General features: G+C 40.3%; 1 protein-coding gene across 4 annotated transcripts in view; it reads right to left on the bottom strand.

The window, feature by feature from the left end:
* Positions 1 to 14,346, bottom strand: part of GPHRA (golgi pH regulator A) — a 63,461-nt gene that overhangs the window by 22,309 nt on the left and 26,806 nt on the right. For all 4 annotated transcript variants that reach the window (XM_087827791.1, XM_016202388.2, XM_087827789.1 and 1 more), the window contains 5 exons: positions 12,421 to 12,541; positions 11,610 to 11,690; positions 7,783 to 7,892; positions 1,076 to 1,164; positions 140 to 232 (listed from right to left, as the gene is read on the bottom strand). In XM_087827791.1, coding sequence (XP_087683917.1) covers positions 140 to 232; positions 1,076 to 1,164; positions 7,783 to 7,892; positions 11,610 to 11,690; positions 12,421 to 12,541 — 494 coding nt within the window. The remainder of the gene's footprint in view (positions 1 to 139; positions 233 to 1,075; positions 1,165 to 7,782; positions 7,893 to 11,609; positions 11,691 to 12,420; positions 12,542 to 14,346) is intronic.

Raw genomic sequence — 14,346 nt, forward strand, 5'->3', positions numbered from 1 at the left:
ATTTTCTGTTGACTCAATTGAATTGAAAATTAGGTTGGAATTTAGTTCAGTGCCTCAGTCAAACCCACTTTCCCTTTCTCCTTCTGCCATTACCAGGGAAAGTTACCTAAACTCTGATAGTTAAAAATAATACACTTACCATGAAAATTTTCCAAACACAGTAAATAGAGAAAAAGTAACCAAGAAAATTAAAATATTTCCCCTTGAAAGTTTTGGAATATTCTATTCTCTCCTGAGGGAAAAGAAACACAAAACACGGTTAGTCTCAGCAACATGTAAATTTATATTTAACAAAAATGATTTACTTGTTCAGGCTAAGTCAGAAAACCACACATGGTAATGCTAATATTAAAACAGCAGTAGTAGTGGGCAACATTTACCGAATACTACTTTAAGCCAGAAAGTGAGGTAAAGACCGTACATGCATGTCTCTTTAACCTTCACAGCTGAAGCTTAGAGGTTAACTAATTGCCCAAGGCCATGTAGCTAGTGAGGAGGGAAGTCAGGCTCAGGTCTCCCCAAAGCTTCGGTTAACTCGCCCCTATAGGCGACTCCTGTGAAGTGATCCTCAAAAAGGATTAAAACAATTGGAACCACCTTAACTAACAGATTTTGCAATATTTAAATTATATTGCATTTTAGGTATAAACAGAAAGGTTACTTCTTGTAGTTAGGTCACTTCTTGATCTGGATCCTTTAAAATAGGGCTAGATCATGGTAGAAGTGTCTTACTGCTTTTACATTACTAACTTGTAAGGGAATCAAAAGCAATCAAAGGAGCTACCATCTTGTCCTGGGTCAGCAGGAAGTGGCGTGTGCCACCGTCCTAGATGTTGAAAAGCCTCTTTTGACTGTCCCACTAATTTCTATTATTGAGACTATTCCATTAAGGATTTTGCTAGTGGTAGGAGCAATGGCATGAGGAGCGCAGACTTCTAATGCTTCATGGCTAATATTGAAGCTATGCGGTGTCTCTTGCACTGCTTGGCAATAGAGGACACTAACAAGCTATTTAGTTTTGTTTTCTCTTCAATCATATGGACAAAAAGCACACTTTAGTTTTCTTGCTCCGTACCTTGGTAGCATGTAGATCAGCTGTTTCCAGAAAAAGCTGTCGACTTAGTTCTTCCAAAGCATCCACTTCCTGCTGAATAAGAGTAAGATCTGGCACAAAATGGGCATCAAGGTTTAAATCACATAGAGGTTTCAAGAAATAGAAATGAAGAAAGCATGTGTTTCTGGTTTCCCCTATATTGTGGATCCTAGGAACTGCCTATATTTTCAATTTCCTGCTTCATCAGTATTAGAGATGCACCCCATTTCTCCACCCCTTTGGTCCCCTCCACCCAGCCTCAGCTCCACCCTAGGTCTTCACCACACTATTGTCCCTGTCCATGGACTATGCACATGTGCATATAAGTCCTTTGGTTAATCTCTTCCCCACTCCCCTCCCCTCTGAGATCTGTCAGTCTGTTCCATGCATCCATGCCTTTGGACCTATTTTGTCAGTTTGTTCATTAGATTCCACATATATGTGAGATCATGTGATATTTGTCTTTCTCTGACTGGCTTATACCGTTTAGCATAATAATCTCCAGGCCCATCTATGCTGTCTCAAAGGGTAAGAGTTCCTTCTTTTTTAACAGCTGCATAGTATTCCATTGTGTAAATGTACCAGTTTTTTTTTTACCAACTCATTTACTGATGGGCACTTGGGTTGTTTCCAGATCTTAGCTATTGAAAATACTGCTGCAGTAAACATAGGGGTGCATATATTCTTTCTCATTGGTGTTTTGGGATTCTTAAGATATATTCCTAGCAGTGAGATCACTGGGTCAAATGGCAGTACCATTTTTAATTTTTGAGGAACCTCCATACTGTTTTCCATAGTGGCTGCCCCAGTCTGCATTCCCACCAGCAGTGTACTAGGGTCCCTTTTCTCCACACCCTCGCCAGCACTTGTCGTTTGTTGATATACTGATAGCAGCCATTCTGGCAGGTGTGAGGTGATAGCTCATTGTAGTTTTTTTTTAATCCTCACCTGAGGATATTCTTCCATTGCTTTTCAGAGAGGGGGTGGGGAGAGACTGACAGAGAGAGAGAGAAACATCAATGTGAGAGACTTTTGATGAGTCTGGCTAAAGGTTCATCAATCTTGTTTATCTTTTCAAAGAACCAGCTCTTGGTTTCATTGATCTTTAGTATTGTTTTTCAGTCTCTATGTCATTTATTTCCACTCTGATCTTTATTATTTCCTTCCTTCTACTTACTCTGGGCTTTTCTTGTTCTCTAATTCTTTTAGTTGTAGCTTGACCTTTTCTTGTTTCTAAGGTAGGCCTGTAATGCTATGAACCTCTCAGGACTGCTTTGGCTGTGTCTCAAATTTTGTTTTTGTGTGTTCATTTTCATATATTTCCAGGTTTCTGACTTCTTCTTTGACCTCATTGGTAACCCATTCACTGTTTAATAACATGCTATTTAGCTTCCATGTGTTTTTGAGTTTTTTTATTGTTGTTGATTTCTAGTTTCATGCCATTGTGATCTGAGATGCCTGACATAATTTCAATCTTCTTGAACTTGTAGAAACTTATTTTATGTCCTAACATGTTGTCTATCTTTGAGAATATTACATGTGCACTTGAGAAGAATGTATATTCTGCAGTTTTGGGATGAAATGCTCTGTAAACGTCAATTAAATCCATCTGATCTAGTGTGCTGTTTAAGGTTGCTGTTTCCTTACTGATTTTTTTGTTTGGAAGATCTATCCAGTGAGGTCAGTGGTGTGTTAAAGTCCCCTACTATGACTATATTGCTGTTGATATCTCCCTTAAAGTCCTCCAAGAGTTTAAAAAATCTATTTAGGTGCTCCAATATTGGGTGCATATATGTTTACCAAGGTTATATCCTATTGTTGGATCAATCCCTTTAGTATTATGTAGTGATCTTCTTTGTCTCTTGTTAGGGCCTTTGTTTTGAAATCTATTTTGTCAAGATATAAGTACTGCTACTCCCACTTATTTTTTCATTTTTATATGCATGGAAAATTTTTTTCCATTCCTTCACTTTCACCCTGTGTATTTTGTTGAGGTGGGTCTCATGTAGACAGCATATATATAGGTCATGTTTTCTTATCCATTCAGCTACACTATATCTTTTGATTGGATCATTTAATCCATTTATATTTAAGGATACTATTGATAGGTACTTATTTATTGCCATTTTTATTTTTTATGCCTACGTTCCTCTCTCTATTTCTTCTTTGTATAGCAGTCCCTTTAACATTTCTCATAATGTTGGTTTGGTGGTAGTGAACTCCTTTATCTGTTTTTTGTCTGGGAAGCTCTTTATTTCACCTTCAATTTTGAATGATAGTTTTGCTGGATAGTGTAGTCTTGGTTTCAGATCCTTGCTTTGAATACTTCATGCCATTCCCTTCTGGCCTGTAGTGTTTCTGATGAGAAATCAACTGACAGGTTTATGGGAGCTTCTTTTAGGTAACTGATTGTCTCTCTTGTGCTGCCCTTAAGATTCTCTCTTTGTCTTTAACGTTTGCCATTTTATTTATTTTTTAAAATGTTTTTATTGGTTTTAGAAAGAAAGCGAGAGGGAGAGAGAAACTCCGGCCAGCTGCCTCCTGTACATCCCCTACTGGGGATTGAGCCCAAAACCCGGGTATGTGTCCCGATTGGTGCATGGGACAATGCTCAACCAACAGAACCATACCAGCCAGGGCTCTATGTTTAATTTTTTGAAGAACTGCCATTTCGTTTCCCATAGTGGCTGCACCATTTAACATTCCCACCAGCAATCCATAAAGGCTGTAATTTCTCCACATCCTTAACAATACTTGTTAGTTTCTGGTCTTATATATCCATTTTAATAGGTATGAAGTGGTAGGTCATTACGATTTTGATTTGCATTTCCCTAATGTATAGTTATGTTGAGCATCTTTTCAGGTGCTTATTGGGCATTTGTATGTCTTCTTTGGAGAAATGTCAATTCAAGTCCTTTGCTCAATTTTTGGTGAGGTTTGTTGTTGTTTTTGTTAGTTGAGTTGAAGAAATTCTTTATATATTCTGGATGGTAATCCCTTATCAAATATATAATTAGTAAATGTTTTCTCTCATTCCATAGGTTTCCTTTTCATTGTGTTAGTAGTATCCTTTGATGCACAAAAGTTTTTTAATTTGATGAAGTCTAATTTATCTATTTTTTATCTTGTTGCCTGTGCTTTTCATGACCTATGCAAGAAATCACTGCCATATCTAATGAAACTTTTCCCCTTTTGTTACCAGAGGGCTGGCAGAGTCAGAGAGGGCTCAGCTCTTTTCTCCTCAGCTCCTGTTAGATTTCTGGAGGCCACGAGTCCAAAATCAAGGTGTTGGGTGGGCTATGTCCCACTGAAGTCTCTAAGAGATGATGTCTCCTTGCTTCTCTCAGCTTTGATAGCTCAAGGGATTCCTTGGCTTGTGGCAACATAACTCCAATCTCTGCCTACCTCTTTACATGGTCTTCTTTGTGTCTTTGTATCTTCACATGGCATTCTCCTAACGTTTGCCATTTTAATTATGACGTGTCATGGTGTGGTTCTCTTTGGGTTCATATTGATTGGGACTCTCTGTGTTTCCTGAACCTGTGTGACTTTTTCTTCACCAGGTTAGGGAAGTTTTCTGTCATTATTTCTTCAAACTTCTCCCTCTGATACCCCTATGATGTGGATGTTGTTACATTCCATGTTGTCCCAAAGTTCCTTTAAACTGTCATGCTTTTAAAGTATTTTTTCTTTGTGCTACTGATTGAATGATTTTTCAGCCTTGCCTTCTAATTTGCTAATTCAGTCCTCTGCTTCTTCTAACCTACTGTTAATTACTTCCAGTGTATCCTTTATTTAAAAAAATACTTTTATTGACTTTTAGAGAGAGAGAACAGAGAGGGAGAAAGAGAAACATCAATGTGAGAGCAAAGGCTGCCCCCTGCACGCCCCCTCCAGGGATCGAGCCTGCAAGCTGGGCATATGCCCTGACTGGGAATCGAACCAGCAACCTTTTGGTGTATGGGACAATGCCCCATCAACTGAGTAACACTGGCCAGGGCTTCCAGTTTATTCTTTATTTTCACTGTGTCATTCTTTGTTTCCACCTGGTTGTTTTTCATGGTTTCTATGTCCCTTTTTGTGCTGTTGAGCATTCTAAAAACCATTACTTTATCCTCTGTTTCTGGTAAATTGCTTGCCTCCATTTCATTTATCTCTGTTTCTGGAGATTCCTCCTGTTCTTTCATTTGGGGCCTGTGTTTTGTTTCCCCATTTTTTTTGCTATTTGTTTGTATTGGATAAGGTGGCTATGCCTCGTAGTCTTGGTGACATGGCCTCCTTGTGGGACACAGTGGTGTAGTCTCCTTGATCTTCTGAGGTAAGTGCTCTAGGAGTGTCCCTTGTGTGGGTTATGTGGGCCTTTCTGTTGTATTTGGGTCTTTGCTTTTGTCCCATTCTAGGGTGGGCTGAGCTGTCAGGCTTGCTGACTGTGCCAACCACATCATGCCAGCTATTATACAGGTGCTGACAGAACAAAACAGGAAAAAAAGACCAAATTAAAAACAACACAAAAAAAACACACAACAAAAACATCAAGAAAGACTAACAAAGAAAATGAAAAAAAATACTAAAAAACCAGGGAGCAAAAGAATTAGAGGAGAAAAAATAAGGAACCAAAACAGAGAATATGAAAGAAAATAAAAGAACTAGAATAAGAATAAAAAAGGGAAAAAATAAATGAAATAATAATTTTAAAAAGAATAATGAATAATTAAAATATAGAATAGAAAAAAAGGGAAAAGAGAAAAAAATAAAATAGGAAAAATAAAATTTAAAAACAGAAAAAAGAAAGAGAAAAGAGAGTATAGAATAAAAGGAGAGAGATATGAGAGCTATGAAAGAAAAAAGAGAAAGAAAGAAAACCCCCAAACTCTGGACCTGCTATTTGTGAAGCCCGCTGACGTTTCCTCCGACGCGGATTTGGGGCTCGGTTTCTGGGTCTGGGATTCCTGGAAGGCCCTGGCGCAATCCAATGGGGTGCCATCCCCGCCGGGCCCTGGCAACCTCACTGAGCACCAGGCAGTTTGACGGGCGGGCTCCGTCTCCCAGAGGCTGGGTCTGCCCTGGGCCTGCTCCTGGAATGTCTCTGTTCTGAGCTGCTCTCCCTCCCCATGGAACTGGGCTCTGCTGGGATTCCAGGTCCTGGCCAGGATGGTTTGAACAGACTAAGGGCGGTGCCCTTAGCTTGGAGAAGGCGGGGGTGGGGTGGGAACCTTAAATGGTTACATAGTAAGAAAAACACCTGTAACATAGCATAGTCTCTCCTAAACTATCTGAATACAATATTAGAAAAAGGAACACATATTTACTAAATTATCATACAGGCTAGGATTTATAGACATTACCTTTTTTAGAGACATTATCTTCTATTACTCTCACAGCAATCCCCTGAGATAGGTGTTTGTATCCATTTTGCAGATGAGAGTCAAGCTCAGAGTCAAATACCTTGCTGAGTCACATGGCTAGTGGGCGCGGATGCAAAGTCAGACCTGTCTTCCCCAAGGCCGCTCTTTCTGGTACCCTATGCCCCCTGCAGCCTCAGTGAGGTCGTGCTGCCTTCTCTCCAGTTAGGAAATGGGCTGAGAAGTTAAAGAATCCTGATACTTTTGTTGACTTGACTTACTGTCGCTAAGATAGCTTATCCCTAAACTTTTGCTTTTATGGATTTTTCAGTAATAAAAATAGTAAAGACAGCCCCTTCTAAAACAGAGGCATTGGCTTTAAAATAATTGAATTTAAAGTAATCCTTTTTTCCCCCTCTCCTTTGGTCATCCTACCCGTCTTCGGTCCAATTCTTACCTGCATTTGACTCCAGAAAGATATGTCATAATTTATAACAAGAACAGATTACATCCTTTGCCTCCAATTGAAGCAAAAGGGAACCTGTACTTCCCCAGGCCAGGGAAGAAGGATTTTGCTGTTTCGGCCCTGCGTCTCTGAAGTTTTAACCTAATAGTCTGATAGCCACAAACAGGTTTGGTTACTCAGTTTGGGAATTAGTTTAACACTGTAACCAGCTGGGCCAAGAATAACCCATTAACACAATCTCCTTGATTTTCAGACCAAAAAGTCCCTGGAGATACAGAGCTGCTTACAAATTGTTTAGGAAAACTGATTGCTTTAGAAATGGGCCCTTACTATCTCCTATACAAACCATCCATGTTAGGGGGCCACTGTGTTTCGTAGTTGTTTTTCAGAGCTGGAAAACGCAGTAGTGTAGCAGAAAGAACTAAGGAAGGGAGACCATAGTTCTGGTTCTATCTTTGCCACAAACCACTATGTGACTTAACTTCCTCTGGGTCTATTTTCTCATCTGTAAAGGAAAGACTCACTTGTTAGGATCCCTTCAGCTCAAAGACAATGGTTCTATGATGGTATGATCGTCTATGGGTGTTGGAAAGGTGACCGTGTACACACTGTGTTTCCTAGGCCTAGCTCTGGCCAGCTGGACTCTGGATGCAGTCAGCTACCTGAGAAGAGGCGATCCCAACACTACTTTCTTCTCTGGCCCTTGGTCCAGAGTTGAGAAAAAGAATGAATGGTGCCAGCTGGGTACTAGACTTATCAGGAGGATCACATCGTAAGTTATACACATAAATGTCTAATCACTATGCTGCATACCTGAAACCAGTATAATATTGAATATCAAATGTAACTGGGAAAGAATCAAGCATAGGGATAAAGGATACTTTCGCTTCCTGGTGCTGAAGTGGTCACACTCTTTATCATTCCCCAGAATCCTGACGGTTTGTTATGCACCTCCCCCTTCTGGAACATAGTTCTCCGTGTCATTGCCATCCTGAAATGAAAATCAAACAAAAACCCCAAATAACCAACCAAACCTACCAACCAAAAAACAAAACAAACCTCAGCAAGGAAGCATAACCCTCATAGTCATTCTCAGCCACTTTCTAGTCTCATAACTGACTCTTTTACCTGCTGAGGTTCAGGGAAGGGTGCAAACTCCAGAGTCCCTTTTCCACATTTTACAATGGAAGGGAAACTAGACTCTCCACAACGCAACGTGGCCCAGGTGAAGATCGTGGAATTTGGAGTAGGTAATAAATTTGAGGATTGGCTCTGGCACTCGGAAGCTGTTTTCATTTCTTAAGAGTTTTCATTTCCTCATCTCTGGATAGTTGTGAAGATCAGTGAAATAATATATACGAATTCATGTTGTCAACTACAAAGTGCTCTACACATATTAATAATTATTGCTGTTATCATTTAAGGACAAAATAAAATAATAGCTAACACATCTAGCTAAAAGACGAGGTACAGAGTAGGCACTCAAAAAAGCAGACAAAAAAGAGAACCCAGCCAGATCACACAAACCCGGACTCTTCTACAGCCTCAGCCTCCTCCTCTGACTCCAATCTCCTCCCACTACTGAATGAGCTACCAGGAAGCACACTACGCCTTCCTCTTGTGCTCTGTCTATGGAGAACCCACTGCCTCAGTGGTAGCTGCTGGCACGGTCCAGTCCACCTCACGGGTATTAACAGGGTCTTTGTGAGGAAAAGTAAGGTCATTTGTGCATAAATGGTTACTTGAAGGGTATAATGGGCCAAAGCCTGCGGGCCTAAAATAAACCAGTATGAATTTAATAAAAACAGAGTAGTAGGACTAAAGAAAAATTTAACTCAGATGGATATTTTTGGGTGACAAGAGACAGAAGTGCTGAGGAGGAGGAAGCAGCAGCGTTGGCATTTATGCAAATGGTATTTCTGGGGGCTAAACTTTTTAAGCTATTGGCAAAAATGGTATTAACAATAAAGAAAATTAGGTGTGTTGGCCATGCTGACTATTTCCTCCTCAAAATGACCTCTGCCTGGTAATGAGGGAAGGGAACATGGCTCCAATCGGCTCCTCCTGCCTTCTCCATAATTACAACACTTTCACCGTCATCGGCACTGCTGGAGGTGTCGTGAATAACCGAGAGGCTCAGACCTAGGGAGACTTGGACTTGACAAGACTCAGAACCATTTTTCTGTCTTCATGTCGGGGAAGCTAGGACAAGTACATAAACAGAAGTTCTATCCCACTCATTTTAAAGTTCAGGTCAGCTCACCGCACTGGTAATGGGGAGGCGGGGGAAGAGGGCGCGCAGAGCCCATTTCTGGGTTCCTTAGTGTCAGTGTTTACAGCACAGCAAACGGGCGGGCTGTGGAGTGGAACTGGTGGACTGTGCAGAGGTGACTGACGCTGAATTGTGGCCCCATAACAGGCAGAGAGGTACAGTCACTGGAAGTGTGTTGGCTGCACACAGACAAGCATGGGCTTGTTTTAAACAATTCACTTTCACTTTCAACTTTATCTTTTGCCTCTGAACCAATTTCCTCTTCTTAGATAAGCTGCATATAAAAATATGTTTAATATTAATATTAAATAATTAATATTAAACATATTAATATGTTTAAAAAAGAAAGTACGACAAACTTCCTGAGATGCAGTAAAAAGGAATGAAAAGCAGTGAGGTGCTATAGCAGCAGCTGACGGTGTCGTGAACTGTTCTTCACTATCACCACCACCATGGTCATCACCACTACTGTCTCTTTCTGTTGCTGTTGTTAATCCTCACTGAAGGGTATTTTTCAATAGATTGCTTTAGAGAGTGGAAGGGAGGGAGGGGGAGAGAGAAACATCAATGTGAGACAGACACATCAATTGCTTGCCTCCTGCATGTGCCCCAACTGGGGCTGGAGAATGAACCTGCAACCCAGGTACATGCCCTTGACAGAGAATCGAACCTGTGACCCTTTGGTCTGCAGGCCGAATCTCTAACCACTGAGCTACGCTGACCAGGACTATCGTCTCTTTATAAGGGGTAGGTCCAGAACAAGAATTATTAGCTGAATGCCTTTAAAAAACCCACAATCTGGAAAAACATACGCACTTGGCTGAGGTTTACTGGTCGTCTCCGAGTGAAGATGCTGAAAAATCTTCAAGTGAAAAGACTGAAAATGTTTACTATGGTTTAAATATGCTACAGAAAACAGTAGTTTTCTGGTCTCCCCGGTAAATAACTGTGGTAACTCGGTCAAGTTGGGAGGCCGATTCACCTGAGAACCACTCAGATGAATTAATAAGACCACTTGCAGGACCACAAACCATCACAGATCCCGATGAGACAAGACAAGGTCTATAGGGGAACATCAGAATCAATTACGAACCATGACTAGTGATAAGGTGGCTGAAACGTGCACATCCAAACTTGACACGAGTAATGAATTTATATTCATTTCTCGGTATGAATAAGAGAAATATAGTAGAAGGGAGAATGTTCTTAGGAATCAAAATAGGATTGTTTCTATATAAGTGTCTTCCAATATTGAATACTGTTGCTTTTATTGTTATGTTTTTAAAATCTGCGTTCATACTCATTCATGTAAAATAAACTGTATAGAATAAACATAAATGAAACATTTAAGTAAATAAATGTATACATATGTGTATCTACTTTCAATATTCTAGCAAAGTGTATAGAAATGGAGACAAATAATTAGTTGGTGAATCTGGGCCTCTTTATCATTCTAATGTCTACTGCTATTTCTTATATTAAGGCTTCTTTGATTTGACCATGGCTCTTACTATAAAAAGTGTTGAAGGAAGAAGCATGAAACACAAAAACACACATGCAACTTAAAACCTCTATGTCACCATTTTTATATGGGCAATAATAACTTTAATAAAGACAGGAGACTGATAAGCTTCATGAAGGCAGAAACTGATTATCCTGTTCATGTTTGTATTTCTATGTTCTATTCAGCATTTAGTACAGTGCTTGGAATAAACTAGGCTTTCTATGATTATTAAGTGAATGAATATATGAATGAATAAATGAAGGTAAAACATTAAAACCAAATGATTATTATGCAGAGATTATTAATACATTTAATAGTTTTCCTTGGCTGTGTATAACTCATTGTTCTAAGACCTCTACATGTCAGTTCATTATTATTATTTCTATTTTACAGATGAGGAAACCAAGACATAAGGAGATAAAGTAGCTGGTTTAAGATCACTCTGAGCTGTAGGCCAAGGATTCAAATTCAGACAGCCTGAGTTTAGAGCTCATCCTCTTACCCATTGTGGTACAGTTTCTAGAAATGCCACTTTGAAAACATACATTTCAAATATACTTTTAAAATAGTAAAAACAACAACAAAAGCTGAAGACCTGAAGAATTTTTTAAAGTGGTTAGAGAAAGGAAGTTGAAAAGGTGGAAGTCAGGCATGAAAAAGTTTGTAAAAATTCAGGAGTATAGACTTTTAAACATCCAATGTAGAACACCTTCAAATACGTTATTCTAACAATTCATCTCAAGAGAATTTATCTAAAGTCAGGATTATATTTGAAAAATTTTTTCACACAGGACTAGACAGTAAGTCTTTGATGACAACTTGACTTAGAGTGAAAATGAGTCAGATGAAATTCCCCGTTAGCACCAATTCAGTCAAACTTTCTTGCTGAGAAATTCTAACAGTACAAGTTTTTTAATGCGTTGCTATCTTACCTTTTCTTTTTGCTTATGATCATATCCATGGTTTGGAGCAGCCGCCGTTCCAGGGCTAGAATATCTACGTCAGTCACATTCCTATAATGAGCACAAACTGTTAGCACTGTTTTGGGGTCCCATCCTTGGGCATAATCCAAGGCAGCTGGAGAAACACACACTCCTCAATTGTTACCCAGCAACACAAGAACCTGTCTTTTTCTAGAAAACATTAAAATGAGCAAAAGTGCTTTTGTTGTCATTTTTTTAGTTAATACTTCTGGGGTCTCAGGGCAATGCAAGGTAAGTAGTTCTCTTACAGTCTTTCTTAGCTTTCATCTAGCAACATTCATGTGCACGTGTAAGCACACTTTTGACTCCGCATTGCCTTTTACTTTTGGGAGGAACTCATTTGTTGGGATTAGCTCACACAACTGCCCACTAGAAATGTGCCTTTAAAAAGGGGTGGGCCCGGCCGGGAGTGGCTCAGCGGTTGAGCGTCGACCTAGGATCCAGGCGATCAGGGTTCAATTCCCTCAATGACTCTCATCATTGATGTTTCTATCTCTCTCTCTCCCTCTCCTTTCCTCTCTCTGAAATCAATAAAGATATATTAAAAAAAAAAAAAGAAAAGAAAAGGGGTGGGGTGAGTAGGGGGTGGAGAGGGTCAAATTGAAATTGCCATTAAAATAAATACATGTAGGACAAATAAGAGCAAGCAATGTAAGTAATAAGACTTATTCAGAAAGATCCCTAGGTCAATGTCCATAAGGATGGAGGAAAATAATAAAAAGGCAGTAAAGGGGGAAAAAAGGGACCAAGTTCTCATTACCTGAGGAAGTAGGACATGTAGGTGTAGGGGCAGTTGACAGCGCCGAATCCAGAAAGAAGAGCCATGAGAGTCACACCAATCACACCTACCCGGCTGATGAGCTGTTCTATGGACAAGATCCCTAAAAACATCCAAGCACATTAAAGCAGGTAATGGAGATGAAGTGGCCTCATCTGCAGTGCGAAAGGAAACATCACTGAAAATAGCAGCCGTTACACAGAACTCACTTACAGAGGCCAGGTTTTGTTACTATGTAGATCATCTACAATAAATATATAAAAGTCTACCTATCTCATATGCTTCCAGAATCATCACTATTATTGGGTGATGGTAATAATAAAATAATAGCAACAATAATTGTAAGTAACACTATTGACTGTTTACTCAAGGCGGTATGAAGTCTAACAAACTAAAGTACTTTCAGTTTTGGCAAATGAAAAAAACACAAGAAACAAAAAATAAAAAAGCGATCTCCTTCGATATGTACATTCCCCTGTAGGTCATAAGCTCTTTAGCTTATCTGTCATTCACTTTTGCCACCAATAAATGCATAATGCATCTAAAAATGGGCTGAATTTAAGGATGAATAAGTAATTCAAAGGCAAAGACATGAATTTTAGATTATCGATGGTATTCTAATTATCAATCATTTCCCTATTCGAGATGCTGGAAATCAGCTCAGTGGTTAAAGCAAATGCTGCTGTTGATGTGTGTGGGATGAGAGAAAGCAATGCTGACGAGTAACTCGGAACATTTGGTGTCACAGGAAAAATAGTTTTGTTTTTCACTTTCTGTTTCTAGGATACAACCCACTTCAGCCATTTACTTCTATGGCCATCTGTCTGAGAGGCCATTCGGAAATTCCCTCAGCTCTGAACCCACAAATTCCAGTGTTTGGGTCCCCTGGCCTCTTATTTCCACCAGGCCGCTCCAGAGCTCCATGGGACTCCGGCCTCGGTTTCTTTGCTCTCCGCCACCTTCCACTTCCTTCTGCGCCGAGCCTGGACTCCAGGCTGGCCTGCTTCAGCTTCTCTCCAGGGCGCTCACCCTCTACCGTTCTCCTGAGGCGCTGGTCATGCAAACTCCCGACCCGGTCAATCTAACACTCTGCCCTCCCTGTGCCCACACCTGAGCTGCCTAAAGTTGCTAGAAAGCATATGATATTGGTACCATTAAAGACTTATGGCCTCCAGTCTTAACAGAGCTCCCAACACTACTGAGGAATCTTTTTCTTGCCCTTGGTCGGCCATCTGCTCCCACTCCCCTCAGCAGACACTCTCTAATCCATTTTTCCAATCCTGTTCGCCATAGCTAACGCCCTTATTATGTAAGAAATAAGTTGTTAGGCATGACTACCTCCACCCTACTCTAATATTTACATCTGCAGCATCCTCCCCACTTGTCCCCCTGGAACAAAACGGTGTTCAAAGTTAAGACTGCTCTACTTGTGCTTCTGATTTTATTCCCTTTCCGACTCCTCCAGAATCTTCTTCCACTGCTTGTCCTCTCTCTGGTATCTCCAATTTTTCCTAGTTCTATCCCTTCAGTTTCAAGTCTTTTTCCTAAGAAAAAGTCTGCCCTTAGCCCAGCTGGTGTGGCTCAGTGGTTGAGCAATGACCCATGATCCAGAAATCGAAGTTCAATGATGGGTCAGGGCACAGTGGGGGGCGTGCAGGAAGCAACCAATCAGTGACTCTCCTCATTGATGTTTCTCTCTCTCTCTCCCTCTCCCTTCCTCTCTCTGAAATCAATAAAGACATATTAAACAAAAAAGTCTGCCCTTGGCCTTGAGTTTACCTCTAGTTACCAATCCTCTCTATTTTCCCCTTAACAGCCAAGCTTCTTGAGAGAAGTTTACACTCCCTGTCACCTCTTCCTCACCTGCATTCATTACTCAACTGGCTGCAATTCAGCTTTCGTCCCAAT

This window comes from Miniopterus natalensis, chromosome 19 (genome assembly GCF_054644295.1).
Source record: "Miniopterus natalensis isolate mMinNat1 chromosome 19, mMinNat1.hap1, whole genome shotgun sequence".
NCBI lineage: Eukaryota > Metazoa > Chordata > Mammalia > Chiroptera > Miniopteridae > Miniopterus > Miniopterus natalensis.